Raw genomic sequence first — 17,311 nt, 5'->3', positions numbered from 1 at the left:
ACCGGGAGACCCGCACAGGGTTCGTCAATTACATCTTTCTTAGACCACCAGGTACATTCAGGTGCTGAAGGGAGTGTCCTACACTGACAGGATGAAGGAAGAGCACCTGAGTTGAGCTGAGTCTTGAACAGAGAAGAGCACGATGGGACCTGACACGAGTATTCACCATCCTCAAAGGCAATGGCAAAGTTAACCCAGCGGATTTCTCCAGACTGAAGGAGCCTGAGCCGGTGGGCACAGACGTGGAAGTGTGTTTAAACCTCAGAACAGGAGGCACTTCTTTATTCAAAGGGTTGTGGGAGTCTGGAACAAGCTAGCCAGCCAATAGTCTGGTTTCTTTCAAGAAACAGCAGGGTGACATCCTTGGATCAATCAACCAATCAGGGATTTGGCTACAAATGGTACGTTTACATCTGGTCTGCAAATTTAAATTTACATTAAATTTAAAAGGTAGTGTTTTTTGTGAGTGTTTTATCTTCTATCTCGTTTTAAATGTTTTACATTTATTTAATTGTAGTGTAAAGTTCCTTTTATTTTTTATTAAGCACATAAGAATAATTGGTTTTAAGGGTGCTATATAAAATAAAGCTGATAATTTTTATTTAACTTTTTGTATATTGTATAAATAAAATTTGCATGACCAAGAATGTTTGCCATATCCTTCATCACATTTTAAACAATTTATTATTTGTTGAGAGGTTCAAAAAAGGTGTTGCAAAAGAAGCTCATACCTTGTTAGCACTCAACTTCAGGAGTGTTGCACTGCAGAAGTTTTACACCGCCCTCTAGTGGCGTCTAATGCCTCTCCCTTCCTTTTTTCATAAAACACGAGAAAACACCTTCAAAAACATTAAGATTCATTGATATATGAAGACACAGACATTCTGCTAATTATCATTTAATTGAATTATTCTTGAATTCTGGACAGGGCATAGATCAATGACGCAAACTGCATAATCTGCATAACCACAAATCTGCTGCACTTTATCACGTTTGTCAGTGCTTGATCACTTCCTGGCATCAGCTTAATCACATGGCTCACAAGATTGCGTTTGCGAGCTTTAATCAATCTCTTTGGTGTTTCCTGGCTACTGGTGATTGCAATGTATGTAGCCAGAACAAAAACAGAGTCAGAAATCACAAATGTCTTGATTTGCTTAACCCTTTATCTGTCTGATTAACCACATAGCAGAAACGCGTTTTGCCTTTTCATAACATCCTAAATTCTATATAAAATGTCAGCAGCAGCAGCGAGTATTCTGTAAGGGATAACAGAAAGTTAACACGTTTGACTTGCATTCAGATCATGGATAGTGGCATACCAGGGATTATTCAAAAAGAAAATTAAAAAACTCTGCCATTTAAGAGAAATTGACAGCTATACTGTATTATCTGGTTCATTTATTCTTGTTACAAGACAGTAGTTATGAAACTGGAGTTCAGACTACTTGTACAAATAAAGTGCATTTTTTTGAAGGCTTTAAGATTAATATTTGAGTGTCAAATCTGATGAATACTGTACATTAAGAGGTGATTATTGCCATCTATGCCTATCAAGTGACCAAAAAACAAGATTTCTTCTAGTTTAAAACGTAATATTTTATCCATGTTATTTGAATATAAATTGGAATGCATCTTTTTTTAAAGGGTAAAAGCCCAGAATTAAGATACGTGTTTGACCTTAAAAATGCATGCATAAAATATCAGCTTCTCAACCGCTTCATATGTAAAATATAACGGTTGGTTTCTGAAAGAAAAGCCAGAATTAAGGCTTTAAGGGTCTGGAACTGGTACCTTTTATTCAAAGAAACAGATGCCACCTCCTGCAAGGAACCAACAGCAATGCAATCACAGAGGAAGAAGGACTCATCAATGTCATCCTCGACTGGATCCTGCACTTATTTACTGATAATTTGTCTTTTCACTCAGGTGCATCTAGTGTGTCAACACAGACATCGGGATTGGTGACATTAGGTTGTCTTACATTAGCATATCTGTAAATGTTTTAGAGAATACTGCTGTCAACCACAGCAAAAAACAAAATGACAAACAATGGCTATAGTGAGTGATACTAAAAATAACTCAAGCTAAAAAGAAACAGAAGCTTAATTAAAACGTTTTATTCTATGACAATGTATACTAAGGGGGTACAAGACAGATTGCATCTACTTTAAAACATGGGAATAATGCCAGCACACATAAGATATTTTAATTACTCACCTGAATGATTGTCAACGATGCAACAAGGTTTGTACACCAGACTAGTTACAGATGAAATTAAAAACTGAAAGGTCAATGTATTGATGCATTCAATCAATACAGTAACTCCAGGAGCAACTCCAAAGACTTAGACTTAATGAAGATTCTTACAGTAGGTTTCTGCATCTCCTAATAATGGTTTTTATCAGTGTATGTGAAATGGAATGTTTATAATTTCCATTATATAAAAAAATAAAAACCTCTACAACTCAATTTAATCCATTGCAAGATGATTTAAACTAAAGTTACAGTTTTGGGGTATAAATCAAATAATCCTTTATTTAGCAAAATATCTTTGAGCCAAAGGAATAAATACATAATCCCAAATCCAATCTAATCTGTTTTAAAACTATTCTTAAACTAAAGCTGGTGAGAAAAAGAACAGAACATAATTAATTGTTGGCTTGAGTATTTGGGAGGATTATAGATAACAGGAAACAGCAAGAAGTAAATGTGATTTTGATGGCTTTAGATCTCAATGTGATTTTAATTGAAGGTCACCTTCTGAAAAGGAGAGGAAAAATGATCTTCACTGCCTAATTACTATCAAGGCTTAATCTCCAAAATGAATGCAGAGTTGTTTTCCCAGCAGTGTAAGGAAAGTCAGGTAACGAGCATCAGTAAATCTACAGTGTCTGGCATATTAAACTGTACAAGCAGCCAAACATTTGAGAGTCTGTAACGACAGCCATAAGATCTGACACATAATACCAGTTAATCAATCAATGAATGCTACAGCATATATATATAGGGAGAGAAGATAAATTATACAGGGTACACTTTAGGTCCTATGGGACGTTATAGAACAGTAAAATGTTTGCAAAGAAAACAAATGATGGGTATTCAACTAATTATTTTCCATAGCTTTTCTATTTTTGTTTTGTGTAAAATAATGCCTGAAGCCTTCTGTCACTGGGTGAAATGCGCTGGAAATGCTGGCTCACAGGCAACTTGTATTTTAACATATGTACTAAATATGTGCCCTGAACACTGACTGTAAGTGGACTGAAAGCTCTGTTTAGCCAGTTTGTGTGATCACAATTTCCACAGCACATCCCCTGTGACAGGAAGACTGGTGTGGTCTCAAGTTCCAAAGCAGGCGACACAGTACAGGTTGTTTATGTCATGCTGTCTAATGAATCTTCTCAACCATGATATTGGAGGCCCAGCAAGGTGAAAAACACTCACAGCAGCGCCTGAAAGTAAAAGGTTCAGTTCTTTCATATTTATTCTATTACTATAAATTGAAGCTCATATTTATGCCTTGGTGATATTTCCTAGCAATTAAGCAAAACACCAGGGCTGATGAACGCCTTTGTAGGTTTCACTTATCAATAATAACAGCAGCTGTTTCATTAAAATACAGATGTCCTTAAGGAATATAATATCCCAACGGGATCCGAGGAAGTAAAAAAAAATATTTCAAGGACAATTCCAAAATTTCTCCAGGGTCAATTCAAATAAGTGGTATATCATCATATTAGTGTTTTTATTTAGGCTATCTTTTACTTTACACAACTCCAAATCAGAAATAGGGGGAATCTGATTGAGATTTTTACGTGTTATCTTTTACAAACAGATGAAATACCAATTGCAGGAGTTCAGCTAATCTCTAAGTAAGGCAGAGAAGGGGTGTGATTTAAACTTGCTTTTTTATTGACTAGATCGCCTGGCTGGGCCATTGACTTTTCGGTGAATACAGGAATGATGGAACCCCCACCCTAAGGCAGCGAGGGGACTGAGGAGGCAGGAATGCGGGATCTGGTTTCCTTTGAGCAGGTGGAAGCAGAAGGAAGTCATAGAGAGCAGCACAGGAGGGTCTGTCTCTTGCATGAACGAGCCACTGAGGGGTAACGTGAGATGAAACGCGCAGGCAGGTAGTCTAGAATTGTGATATTTACCTGCAGGGAGGTGGAAGAGGGTGAGATCAAGGCTTGACCTCTTCCCAGCTTGTTGTCCACAACTCCACAGTAATATTCTAACAATATTTGTATTAACAAAATGAATATTAACACTATTTATTAATAAATAAAACTCCGTCAACATTTTAAGTTAACGATTCTAACTACGTCAGGACTTTTACAATGGGAGGTCTGCTTTAGAATCTGGATGCACATTTTGTTTTAATATATCTGGGCAAGACAAAAAAAAGTGTTCATTCTTTATCTGCACTGGAGGTCCGATTGAGTTCTCTTCCTACATGGTCACAATAATTCTAAAAGTGCTAAGATTTTTTCAATACAAGGGCCATCATAAAATATTAAGAATAATAGGACACAATTCCACAAGATTCTCCCTAGCACTCTTAGGATCCACACCATATGTCTTCTTTCATTAGCTCCAGGCAGTGAGGAAGATGGGAAATAAAAGCACCTGCTTCAGAATGTACATCACATCTTAATTCAGCTATGCATGTTTCAACGCAGACCTTAGAGAGACTGAATGCTGTTCCCTTCAGAGAAATCTACTTCCACACAGCAAGGACTAAATATATTATGTAATTTGGGAGTTGCACAGTTCAGGGAAATACTGTAAGCTTCCAATTCTCTGACTCATGCTGAATGCATTTAATTTTAATTGCTTACCTAAGTATAATGGATTTAAGTGACACCTAACAAACAATAATTCACAAACAAACAATAATTCGGAAGAGAAGGATCAGTCTTCTTTGATGGCACAAGCTGTACATTGCTTTCCAAATATGGTGTCATGGTCCTTCTTGTTAATATTATTTCACTTTCTGTTGTTAAACAGCACCGTAAATGAACAATCATAATCATACTTCCAAAGCTTTTTTTTTTACAAAGGTGTAATAAAAATAGATCCTGGTTCAATAAATATGACCGTGAATGAGATGGAAAGTAAACCACGAAGCTGCTGGTGTAGACAACAGGCTGGGAACAGTTTTGGAACTGCACTGGGAAACTGATTCCTAATTGCAAAGAGTTTCTTGCATGAAAACCAGTGTACTGCAGGACGCTGCGTTGGTCCTCTACATTGCAGAGATCATTCAAATCTCAGAGAGAATGGGCTTTCAATTATTTTTTTTGTCAAGTCTGTCCTCAAATTCACAGGTTCTTCTGGTGCATTGTATCTTGTGCTCTAAATAATGAACTAAAAACATTCTAGGGGCTGGGGGGAAAAACAATATTTGTTTGGTTTATTTGAACAGTTCCTTCAACTAGACTAGTCAAGAAACAAACTCGGATGGAACCAAACCGAAAAAGATTTTGTGACGCTCCAGAGAGTAATATTGACATTTATACATAAGTGCATATACAATGCACAAACAGGTCCTATTACAAGCAACACCTTTTCATTACAGAGAACATGTTTCTGGACTGTGGCACTTTTAGTCATCTGACTCCAAATTCTTAAGCTCTTCATGAGCTTAAGAATTTGGTGCTAATTACATGTAAATGTCAGCAACTACTAAAATCTGTTCTTTGAGCCCAGCTGACCAGCAGTGGAGAAGGAAGGGGACAGTGGGAGGCTTATTTTTTAAAGGAGTGTATTTCTCCATAGGGAAATAGAAGCAATCAAAAACAAGAATAAATTAATTGGAACTAAAAAACGGCATTACTGCCAAAAGCAAGGCAGTATTCTACAATCATCCCCACTGGGCTGGGTTTTATTGCTTAAATAATGTTCTGTTAGACTCCACACGCTCTCCTCTGACATCCATCGAGGTTATATCACCTGCATGTCACTTCACCCTGGGAGAAATGAACAGAAACCTGGCTTGGCAGCCAATGACAATAAAATACCTGCTTTCCAATGAAACAAAACAGCAACTGGCTTGGATAAAGGGGGGGCATTATATCTTGCACTTTTGCCTGCTGGATGGAATTGGAATTCTAATACATAGCCTTAAATCTGCACAAAAAGGAACTTGTTATCTGAAGATAATATAATACTATAATATTGCAAATGCACAGCAGTTTTTCCTTCAAACTACGTTTAATCAGCATCTAAGCTCAGCACATTGATTTAAGATCTTACGAGTTTAAACTTAAGAGTTTTGTGGACAACAGAACTCTTAACATCACCCACAAAACAAAACAAAATGAAGAATTTCTCTTGAATGTATTGGGATGCCGTCATAGACGCATCAGATCTTTAGCTCCAACCCTGCTTTCTCCCACCAGCTCATAAGGCTACTCACGGGTTATAATCCAAATTACATGGTACTAAGCAGGTTAATTTCTGAACGGAAAAAAAAATGCTGAGGTGTGTTATTAAGTACATTACATAAACAGTGTAATTTGCATACATTTACAAGGGAGAAGAGTCTTGCAAACAGCAACACAATGTATCTTGTGCTGTCTCCCTGGTCACAGAGAGACTTTCATGTAAAAGCAGTGTTTGGCTCTCTGGGTGCTCAGTGGCTCATACTACAGCTGGAAAAATATCAGCCCATATGGCCACTTTTCTTTTATGCGATAGAGGTGAAAGTGTAGGGTTTGGTGTTTCTACCACCAAAAATACATGTAGCTGGTGGTACAGTAAGTGAAACATTTACTGGAGTGAACTGGGCCATTAGGGGGCAGCAATTGTTTTTTTAAGATAAAGTATTGGGTGTTTTTTTTTTCCAATATATGGAATAAAACAGACCAGCTCGCTGTACAAGTCGAGGGAGTGACGAATTCATGAACAGGCAGTGGAAGAATCTGTAATTAGAATGTGCTGTGGAAGAGCAGAGAGCGAGACAGAATTTCTTAGAAATGATGGATGTGTCTCTGACATGCTGCGGAGATGGAGGGAACAAAGGACAAAGTACCAGACAGATCTTTCCAGGAGGTCTTCAAACACAGTAAATGGATGGAATATGAGAGTGTGAAAGATTGCACGGTTAGGGTAAAAACGAATGACATGAGCGAAGAACAGCTTTTCGTCATGGAACGAAGATTTAAGAAACGGTCTCAAGCTATGAAACATCATTCTTATCGCACGACTGCTGCTCAGAGCATATTTACAACCAAATGAGGAGAGGACACACGTAACACACAGCGTGCCAGCATTTTCTTTGCTGAACACGAAAAACGCCACTGCAGCTTTTAACCACAGCAGTATTTTACGCGAAAGAACTTTGAGACGCACAGATTACAACGTCACAAAGGCATGTTCCTGGACTCAGCTTGGAAGAAAAGAATCTCATTCTCCAGCACACACTGCACTATGGCTTCCATATGTTCTAAAACTTGAAAAATTCAAAGCCTGTGGAATGTACTACCTGCACAAAGGAAAACATTTAAAAGTGTTTCTATTCCTGTTAAATAGAACAACACAGCAAGCTTTTGTGCTGTTGAAAAATGGCTTGAACATCAGGTTTACTATACTGTGTATGTTTCTTTCTACACTGCTGAATTAGGCCATCTTCTTTCATCCTAACTAACTTGTAATATGCTGAATGATGTTTTTAACAATTTAATTTTTTAATCATATATATTTTTACCATTTTTACTTTTTTCTTTTATTTGGTACACTGCCTGCACTGTCTTGTCTGAAACAATACATTACTATGTACGTTGAACCTCAGGGAAGGTAATTCAGCCCGGTAACAGTATTATGATTGATTTATTACTTTTTTATCGAGTTATTGATTTTATTTTTCTATACATTAGTTGCAAGGAAACATCTCCCTTGTATCCATTTGAATTTTCTCTCTTCTGGCTGGCAAATTTTTGAATTACATTGCCACCCCTTTATAGTTAATGTGTGAAACTAAAAGTGTGAAATCTATTATACACGGGCTTCTTTGAACTATATTTTGTATTCCACAGAAATCTCAATACAAAGTGGTATGGTTACAGGCTATACCTTCCTAAAACCTACTTGGTCATTGAAGGAAAGGAGGGCCAAATTACTTCTCAAAGAAATGTGAACAGGCCACCTTTATAATCAGAAACACAAATTACCTTTAGATTAAAATGTAAAACATCTATGAATGTAGAACATTAAATAATTGGCCATGAAGCTAATTCTCTTAAGGAGTCAACTGGATAGAAAAAGCGTTAAGTGAATATCTTCTATTTATTTTGAATTCACATCATAAAGAACTGCTTAGAACTGAAATGACTGCACTTAAATTATTCATGGGTTCTGCAAATATTACTAATATATGTACCTTTTATCCATATATAAATGAACCATGGCAGGAATGGGATCTGAGCGCTGCATTTCTGTCAAAATCATGAACACTTATTTAATAAATACACGTAAGTGGAACAGACTGGCAACTGCGTTTTTTTTCCCCCAATTGAACACTCCGACTACTCATAGTATGATTTGAAAAAATGACCTCATAGTCATTGTTTTAAATCTAATGTGCTGGTGTACAGAGCCAAACCAAAAATTGTCACTGTCCAAATACGTATGGACTGTTACTACTGTTACTACTACCATGCTATTGCTAAAAATCATTTGTGCTGAAATGCTGTTTCTAGTTTTCCTCATGGAATTAACCTTTCCCCGTTCCTTGACTCTGGCTTGTCTGTTTTATCCCGATGCTTTTAGCCGCTCTTCGCCGTCCTCCCCGCCTCAGCCCAGAGGCAGGTGCGCACCGCCGCTGCGCGCCGCGGGTAACTCACCGGTGCTGCTCTGAATGGTCCGGACGGTGGTGGTGGTGCGCGGGGGCGACGCGGAGCGCAGGGAGACGCACTCGTCGTCCTGAGAGCAGCCCTTCTCGATGGCCCTCACGTAGCTGTGGCTCCGCATCCGGAAGCAGCCGGGCATGGGCAGGTCCAGGGCGTCCACTGCCTGGGACTCCATCTCGCTGAACACGGACTCGCACACCGACTCGAACTGGCCGTTCACCTCCACCTCGCTCACCTGGGGACACAGAGGCACAGCTGGCACATGGAGGACAGCTGGTAGCGTGACTGCTCGGCTCTGCATCGGAACGTACTGCTGCCTGCAGTAGGTCCGGCGCCTGGCACGGATCGACTTTGTCATTTCTTCTGTTGCTACGAGTTAGGTCTCCTGAGACCCCACACAGTTATTTAATCAACTAACACCAGGGCTGTAAATGACCTGAAAGCCCTTTCCTTGTAAGGCTCTCTCCAGTCACTGAAAAAAAAAAACTGCAGACATCAGGCAGATTTATAAAAACCAGATGAATAAATGCAACTGAGCCGGGAATGTGTTGTACAGGTACATTGCGACAATATTTATCTTATTTCTTACACCGCCAAACTAAGTCTCCACTCATCCTTCCATTTTGACTGCTTACTCCAATACAGGAGTTGAGCCTAATCCAGCTCAATGGATCCAAGGAAGAATAAACTCTGAACAGGACGCCTGTCCATTAAAAGTGCATACACAAAAACACATACAGGAGACGAACGTGGACAGTTATGCCAGTTAACTTAGACACCTTGTCTTTGAACTATTTGAGAAACCCGTAGTTTCTCAAAGAAAACACCAGGGCCAATTGTCCCAGGAGCCAATTAACCTTTTCGTGTGTGTTTGGACTGCGGGAGGAAATTGGAGCACCGAGAGGATCCCCACTTGAACACAGAGAGAACACACAAACTCCACACATATAGTACCCCAGGAACTGAACCCAGGGCACCAGCGCTGTGAAGCTGCAGTGCTACACACAGTGCACCACAGTGCCCCTCTTTTATTCAATCCACATTTCTACATGTAAGAGATGAAATTCTACACTCCCTTCACTAACCTCACTTTCCTTGTGCTTTATGTTGATTAAAGGTATTGGGATATTTAAAGAAAGGCTTCTCACACAAAACAGTAGGTTAGTTAACTGCAACAAAAACATGAAAAAGAAGTCCTTTCCTGTAAGTTGTCTTTGTTTCCTTATTTTGACCAAGGACTTGTTTCTACTTATTTCACGGTGTAAATCACTCTGACAACTGCATTGTGACATCACAATCCTGAGAACAGAGCTAACCCCTTTGTTCGGAGGAGTGACCTTAAATATGAAATAAAATACAGCAGCAAATGGTTCACAAAGTGACAGACTTGTATTCATGTTTAATTTCTATCATTATTTAGAACACCATGACAAATAATCTCTAGTAGTTACATTTTTGCACGAAGAGAGACTGTTTTGCATAATAATATGGGAAGCATACTGCAGTAAGAATTATTTTCTGACATCATATTTGCTCAGTAATGAAAAGGCCTGTACATAAACAGGTTTTATTATATTAACAAACATTACCATGCAACTAAAAATAATTAACATTTTTCTTCAAATTCCAGAATTTTAGAAAGGTTTAGGGATATGAGAACTAAATAATCTTTTTTGTCTCTTAGTTCAATACAAGCAGAACATGAAAGGAATGTACTACACTGACAGGCTTAAGCACCAGAACCGTTAAATGTTGAACAAAGAAAACACCACAAAGGGACTTGATACGAGTGTTCAGAATTTTCAGATGAACCGACAAAGTAAAGCCAGTGGACTTCTTCAGAATGAACAGTGAATCACAAACTACAGGACACAAGTGAAATCTTTCTAGAAGTATATTTAAAACCAAAAACAGAACACAGTTCTCTACTTAAAGGTTTGTAGGGGGATCGATCAAGCTACCCTGGCTTCATCTGGGAAACGGCTGGAATGAGCTATGTACCAAGAGGGTTGTACGGGCTCAAGGGCTACTCACATTTGTAACTGCTCTAGTGTTCTTGTTTCAGTTGAATTTCTTTCAAAGGTATCACATTTATAAAACTGGCCCATAAAAGTATCTTCTCAATTATTTTTTTTGAAGCACTATTTCGTGCTGCCTGTTTGGATGAACTTATATTGCCTGACTGGGATATTTCTCCAGAGCACGCTGATCCGCTCCACAGACAGCAGTGCAGTGGGAGTGGAGCTAGCCTTTTCTTTCCTGCTAATTAGTGCTGTGAACTTCACTCCTCTCGCTGAGCCCGAGAAGAATAGCTGGAAACAGTCGACTTAATTAGCGCTTGATTTTATTTTTTTCCTGCAAACAAGCCTCGAAGGTATAACAGGTGCTTAGAGAAGATCTCCTCAAGCCTAATGCACCAACCTGACTGATGGTGCTCATGGCTCTCATGTAGCTCTCATTTCGTGATCGGAATTTAGGAGAAGCCAGCAGGCCTGCAGGGTCCAGGCTGTCCAGGCTCCTGTTGATCGAGACTTCACTCACCGCCCTCAGGTAGCTGTGACTTCGGATCTGAAGTTTGGGCGAATGCTCAGTCGAAATCCTAGAGAGAGATGGAGAGACTTTATTGTTCAGACAGGCCTTTCAGAGACGAACAGCGCACCCGCCAGTGGGCTCCTGCCAGGCCGAAGAAAAAAGGACAAAATAATCAGTTAAAAAGCGAGGCCACCTGCAGTTCTATGTGTATTTTCCAGCATTTAAAAATGGAACAATGGAACAGGAGAATTTCTTGTCTCGAAGAGGCACGTTTCAAAATAAATTCAAATACCAAGAGAACCTATTTCAATACGGAAATAAACAACACATTGAGTATATTTTACTGTTATTTAAATATACCACAGATGGCTGGGTTTACATGCAGTTTGGAAACTTCACATTCTCTCACTGTGGTCATGACCATAACTCAAGGCTTTATCACGCGTACGCTCATATCCCACACTTCTCATGCTCGGAGGAATGGCATCACTGCAAGGCAGCGAGTGCAGCTCAGCCCGCATCACCAGCACGTGGTCATTGCTGTGCCCTTCTGGCTTGACTGGCACACTGTGCCCTGACTGAGGCAAATTCTGCAAAATGAGAATCCAGCCAGGTCATTTCAACACAGGTTCCAAGGAGGTAATGTCACCTTCAGTAACACGCTCAACGCCAATGAGTCCTGTTTCATGTTCACGCCAAGGTCAGTCCTTGGCGTGAACCATCCCATTCACAAGTCTACAGCAATTAACATCTTCTTGCACTTCCTTCCAACAATAAAGACCATGCCAGGAAAACACGTGTTTAACAATCATGCTGCCCAGCTGCACAGGTTTAAAGGGAAAAACAAATCAACCCTTCATTAAGTGTATTTTTGTGATTTTGAAAAATGGCAAAGATTTGGGATCAAGCACATTTTGTTTTTCACAAGCACAGATTTATCACAGCAACAGAAGTCAATTCTGTTTTTGTGCAGTGCTGTATTGATGCATTACCCTGACATTGCCCCATAATCGCCTGTCATATCGCCTGCCATGTGAAATATACTGATCTAAGAAGAACAGGCCCTATTGATTGTTTTTACTTTTATTAAGGTATGTATCAATACTGATGAATGAAGCATGTATTAAACTCAGATCAACAACAGTTAGACAGGAACAGAACTCAAAAAGACTGATGTCAAAGTATAAAACACAAATTATTCATCACCTTAGAAATAAACCTTAAAGGACGAAATACTATCAAATGACAAGAATAAACTGTTCCTGTTCCGGATACCATTCCTGTTTTTAACCTTGATTGTCTCATCTTGGATGGATCCCCCGGTTCCTGGACCCTGGATTCGCCCCTTGGACTGTTTGGACATGTTTGCCTACGCCACGCCCCCCGAGCACCGGATCACCGTAGTCACGCCCCCACGTCTGTCCACCCGTCCTGATCCTCTACGTCTTTTCCCTTCTCCACTTACTCTCGGATTATACGGTCTGCATAGGGTCCTGAACAACGCTTACAGTTTGCCTACTTGGCCACGTAGAGCAGCGTTATAAGTTTGAATCAGTTACCCCCTCCTGAATTCTGCAGTCAGTTTCTGTGCTTCTGTCTTTCTATAAATTTCTCTGTGAATCCAGAATTAGGCAACGCTGAACATTTCCCTCTGGAGATTATTCAAGCATAATTAAATAACTTAAATAACAAAACAAGCAGTTTTATTAAAATTCTGAATAATACAATATCTCACTCACCGGCAGCATGTTAACCTTCATTTCCGGTATCAGAATTATTCCATTATTCAAAAGTGAAGATAAGATATGATATAAGCAGCAATATGATTGGACCTTTAACTCTCATAAAGGGGTCTTGTTGTAGGATTCCAGTCTGTCATGTGGAGTTTGAGCCCCCTTAAGTTAATTCAAAGTAATTCAAAACCTATTAAAATACATGCTACGTACATGCTTATTTTGTATTTGACGGTATTTAATTTGCATTTCTACTCGCACTTATTTCACTTATTCTCTGAAATGCAGGCATATCACATGTTTTCTGGCTACATGTGGAGGGGTTTCCCCTCAGTGGCAATAGCTATGGCTTTATAGATAGTAAAGATGGATATCCAGGTCTCACCCAGGGAGCTATGTCAGGTGTTGAAGTGTTACTTTCTAGTGAAATAAAGCTTGGACAATCTGCTCAGATCACTGATAGAGATGTACAACACTAGAAATGCCACTTTACTTTAAGCTGTATATTTCTTCTCTCGGGAAACAGTTTGTGTCTTCACATTATCAGAATTGAGTTCTAAATAATTACACGGCACTACTTCAAAATATTTACTGTTTTATTTGTACTACGATGGTGATGTACTGGGCCTGTTCATCCTGCAAACTTCATCATAATTCTGGGTAAGAATGGCTCTGTCTTTTTGTTTTTTGTAACTCTTTCCTAATAATAACATATACTAGTAATACTACCATTGTATCAATAGAGCGCAAGCTCATTTTTTGGATATGATCAAAATCAAAATCTGATTTCGTAAGTAAACATGTTGAAATCCTCAAATTGATAACACATTCATATTATAATGTAACACGCTGCTGCTTGCAGATGCATATTAAACTACTGGAATAAATTCTCACACATTATCATTATTGTAGACAACGTGACACAGCAATGACAGCTTTAGGAGAAAAAGCATTGTCACAGGGAATTTGATGATCAAGACAACTCTATAATGCATTGAAAATAAGCTGTGGCAAAACAAATTAATAAAAAAAGTGTGATCCTTGTCAGGAAGATCATTAAAATCTGCAATGTCGTTATTGTTCTTAATAATTTATTTGTAAACTGACAACTTCACCCAACTTGTGGTGGTTTACAAGAGTATGGAAAAAAGCAGTGCAGTTGCACTGATTCTGGTGTAGCTATATTATGAAATTCTCCAATGTCTAATTAAATGTTCAGTAAAACATAAATAAATACAATAAAACTAATTGTACACTTTTATTTAGTAAAATAACAGAACATTTAGAGGTAGGTCCTTTGTACATAAAGAGAGCCTAGATAATAATGTATATTTACAGCAATAATCTATCTGTAAAATTAGATACAAAAATAAATTGTGTAATATTCCTTAAGGTTGCTATTTAAAACAGGAATTATTTTTCATTCATAATGAGTACTGCAGAAAAATCAAGATATTCTCACCACGTTTCAGCTACACATATTAAATTACTTATGTTTCATTTCAACTCTTATTTACTAATATGCCATTTTGGATATTTAGCCAATGATAGTAATTAAAAACAGACAATTGCTAAATTGACAAAATTCTAGACTCATGGCAAAACCGGGGAACTTCTTACATAGGATACTTTCCAAACAGCACGGTACATCACAAATCATCTGCATGTGTAAAGAACCGGAAGGAATTACTACTGTGTATTCATAATTCAGATATGTTGTTGCTTCCTCTGATTAAGGAGAATATAGGAAATGTCAAACTTCAGTTTGTAAAATCAGTTTAGTGGCTGTAATGTGATGGATAGCATTCTGGTACACATTAACTCAGCCATGACCCTCTCAAATGACACAGAAGCACAGAAAGACAATGTTGCTCACACCTCCAAGCAAGTGGGGCTCAGTTCTAACTCAGTCAATCATCATAAATGCAATAAAAGTAATTAGCACAATGTATTAATAATGAAATATGCATCATGAACTAATTATTCACAAAATTGGCGCTAAACCATTTGTAGCTATTGATGACCATTTGATGATCTGCAATGTATTTGATATCTCAGACCATAAATGCCAGAATAAATCTTTAATCATGTGTATTTTAAAACTCTGCTGGTATGCTCTTATTCTAAATGTATTGATCTCTACAAAGGGTAGAGGCTCAGCATATATTTATATAACTACAGTTCTGAGCATACGATAAAGAATGCAATGATTGCTTGAATATACAGTATATAGCAGAACACTCTCTTGATGAACTTGTTAACAACTGTGACACACAAAGTAACATTTTTTCCAAGGAAAAATTAGGGATTTAAGATTCAATCTACAGGTTTTATAGGCTATAATGAATTAACATAATTATCTGGTACTTCAACACAATAAGCACACGTTTATATTGTTTCCTTATAACATTTATTAAGCTACTGCTACTGTTTTATTCATTTGCGCTTCGGTATACAGTAAATGACCATTTAACTTGTGTGATTTGTAATTCAAATTTCTCTCATGGTGCACTTAACTTTAACTAGGCCATGCTGTTTAGCAGCATGAGCTACAGTATAATATAGTGAGGAAGCAATATATTCATACTTAAATAAAATTGAGTTTTGTAATGTAAAAACTCTAGCAAAAAAAGGAGCATTTGAAAAAGCTGAAATCAATTATTTTACTACAGTATATTAACTAGTGATAATGTACTGTATAATATTTACTGTATAAGTAAAGAGGTGTAGCTGTTTAGAGGGCTCTGTACACTAGAGGCAGTACAAAGTGTGAATATGTGTAACAATAAAACAAAATCAATAGACCTTGTCTAAGGATAGCAGCTTATACACTGTAGGCAAAATGCTTGTAAGGATGGAAAAAACAAGAGCTTAAACCTATTATCATAAATCATCTGTTTTCAAAACCAAAGAAAGTATAAACAATTAATGTTGTTAAGGTCTCTTGATTAATTTTATGGGGATATTTTGCAGGACAGCCAGAGACCTGAGCTTTACTGAGTTGCATTAAGAGGAAATTAAAATAAAATCATACACAAAGGCTGCATTTTATCAAAAAGGTCAACACAACTACAAAGACGCAGAACAAATACATATTCTGTGACTCTGGATATGTTTAGTACTTTTAATTTGTAAAGTTATAGTGAAATACACTATTATTGGTACAGAAATTGTATTTTACTATGGATATGCAAAATAAGTATTCATATATAGTAAAAGGATATTTGATGTTAGTTTCTTATACCTCCTGCAGTCTCTCATCTATCAGACATTTTGAATTAGTCAATCCTTTGGTTTTCTTAGCGCCACAATTTAAATTTATCTGTGTTACTTTAGATGTGTTCATTTAAATTACAGCTAAATTATCATGTTGCAGTGCGGTGCCTAACACCATGTTTTACAGTGTTGTCTACATTTTAAAATTTCTTTGAAAGATATCAGACCCATCACTTTTTGGCTTAAAGCCACAGAAGACAAAACAAATATAAGAACAAAAAAATGCAAGTTTACTTCATTGTATTATTATTGTTATCAAGCAGGATTGCTATGCCAATGGCTTAAAATTGTCAGGTAAGCATCATTCAATAGTATCTTTAACTGTCCACGTGTTTACCTTGTGATAAAACCTACAGTATGTGATATAAAAAACAACATTTTTACTGGGTAATTGAATAGTCCGTCAAGGAAGATAGCTTGCGAATGATGTTTATACACATTTGAGGGTGACTGTTAATAAATGTGCTGCATCAGAGGAGCTAAATTTGATACAGAGTATATGTGTGTATATGTGGCTGGAAGGTTGCTGGTTCAAATCCCATGGACGGCACATGAATCCTAGTCCGTGCTCCCACCCCTGAGTAAGGTCCTTAACCCCAGGTGCTCCAGGGGCGCCGTATAAATGGCTGACCCTGCGCTCTGACCCCAAGCTTCTCTCTCCCCATCTGTGTGCCTGTGTGTCTCATGGAGAGCAAGTTGGGGTATGCGAAAAGACAAATTCCTAATGCAAGAAATTGTATATGGCTAATAAAGGGATCTGATCTTATCTTATTTTATTATAATCTCACACTTCTACTTCCCTACAGGTATAAGATGTCCAGGCGCTGCATGGGTCTTTCCTAGCTGTCCTCCCTCCACCCCCAGTTTCACTGCTAAAGCACTTTCTCTCTAGCTCACCCTGCATATGTGAGGGGG

General features: G+C 38.1%; 1 protein-coding gene across 6 annotated transcripts in view; it reads right to left on the bottom strand.

Moving 5' to 3' along the window:
* The window catches only part of dlgap1a (discs, large (Drosophila) homolog-associated protein 1a), a 245,718-nt gene that overhangs the window by 45,746 nt on the left and 182,661 nt on the right, over positions 1 to 17,311 (bottom strand). For 5 of the 6 annotated variants that reach the window (XM_088642182.1, XM_088642177.1, XM_088642180.1 and 2 more), the window contains 2 exons: positions 11,277 to 11,454; positions 8,850 to 9,090 (listed from right to left, as the gene is read on the bottom strand). In XM_088642182.1, the coding sequence (XP_088498308.1) occupies positions 8,850 to 9,090; positions 11,277 to 11,454 (419 nt within the window). The remainder of the gene's footprint in view (positions 1 to 8,849; positions 9,091 to 11,276; positions 11,455 to 17,311) is intronic. The other variant, XM_088642181.1, reaches the window with a different exon arrangement.

Source organism: Lepisosteus platostomus, chromosome 8 (genome assembly GCF_059453375.1).
Source record: "Lepisosteus platostomus isolate fLepPlt1 chromosome 8, fLepPlt1.hap1, whole genome shotgun sequence".
Taxonomy (NCBI): domain Eukaryota; kingdom Metazoa; phylum Chordata; class Actinopteri; order Semionotiformes; family Lepisosteidae; genus Lepisosteus; species Lepisosteus platostomus.
The sequence above is the reverse complement of the archived record's forward strand: the minus strand, read 5'-3'. Positions and strand labels throughout refer to the sequence as shown.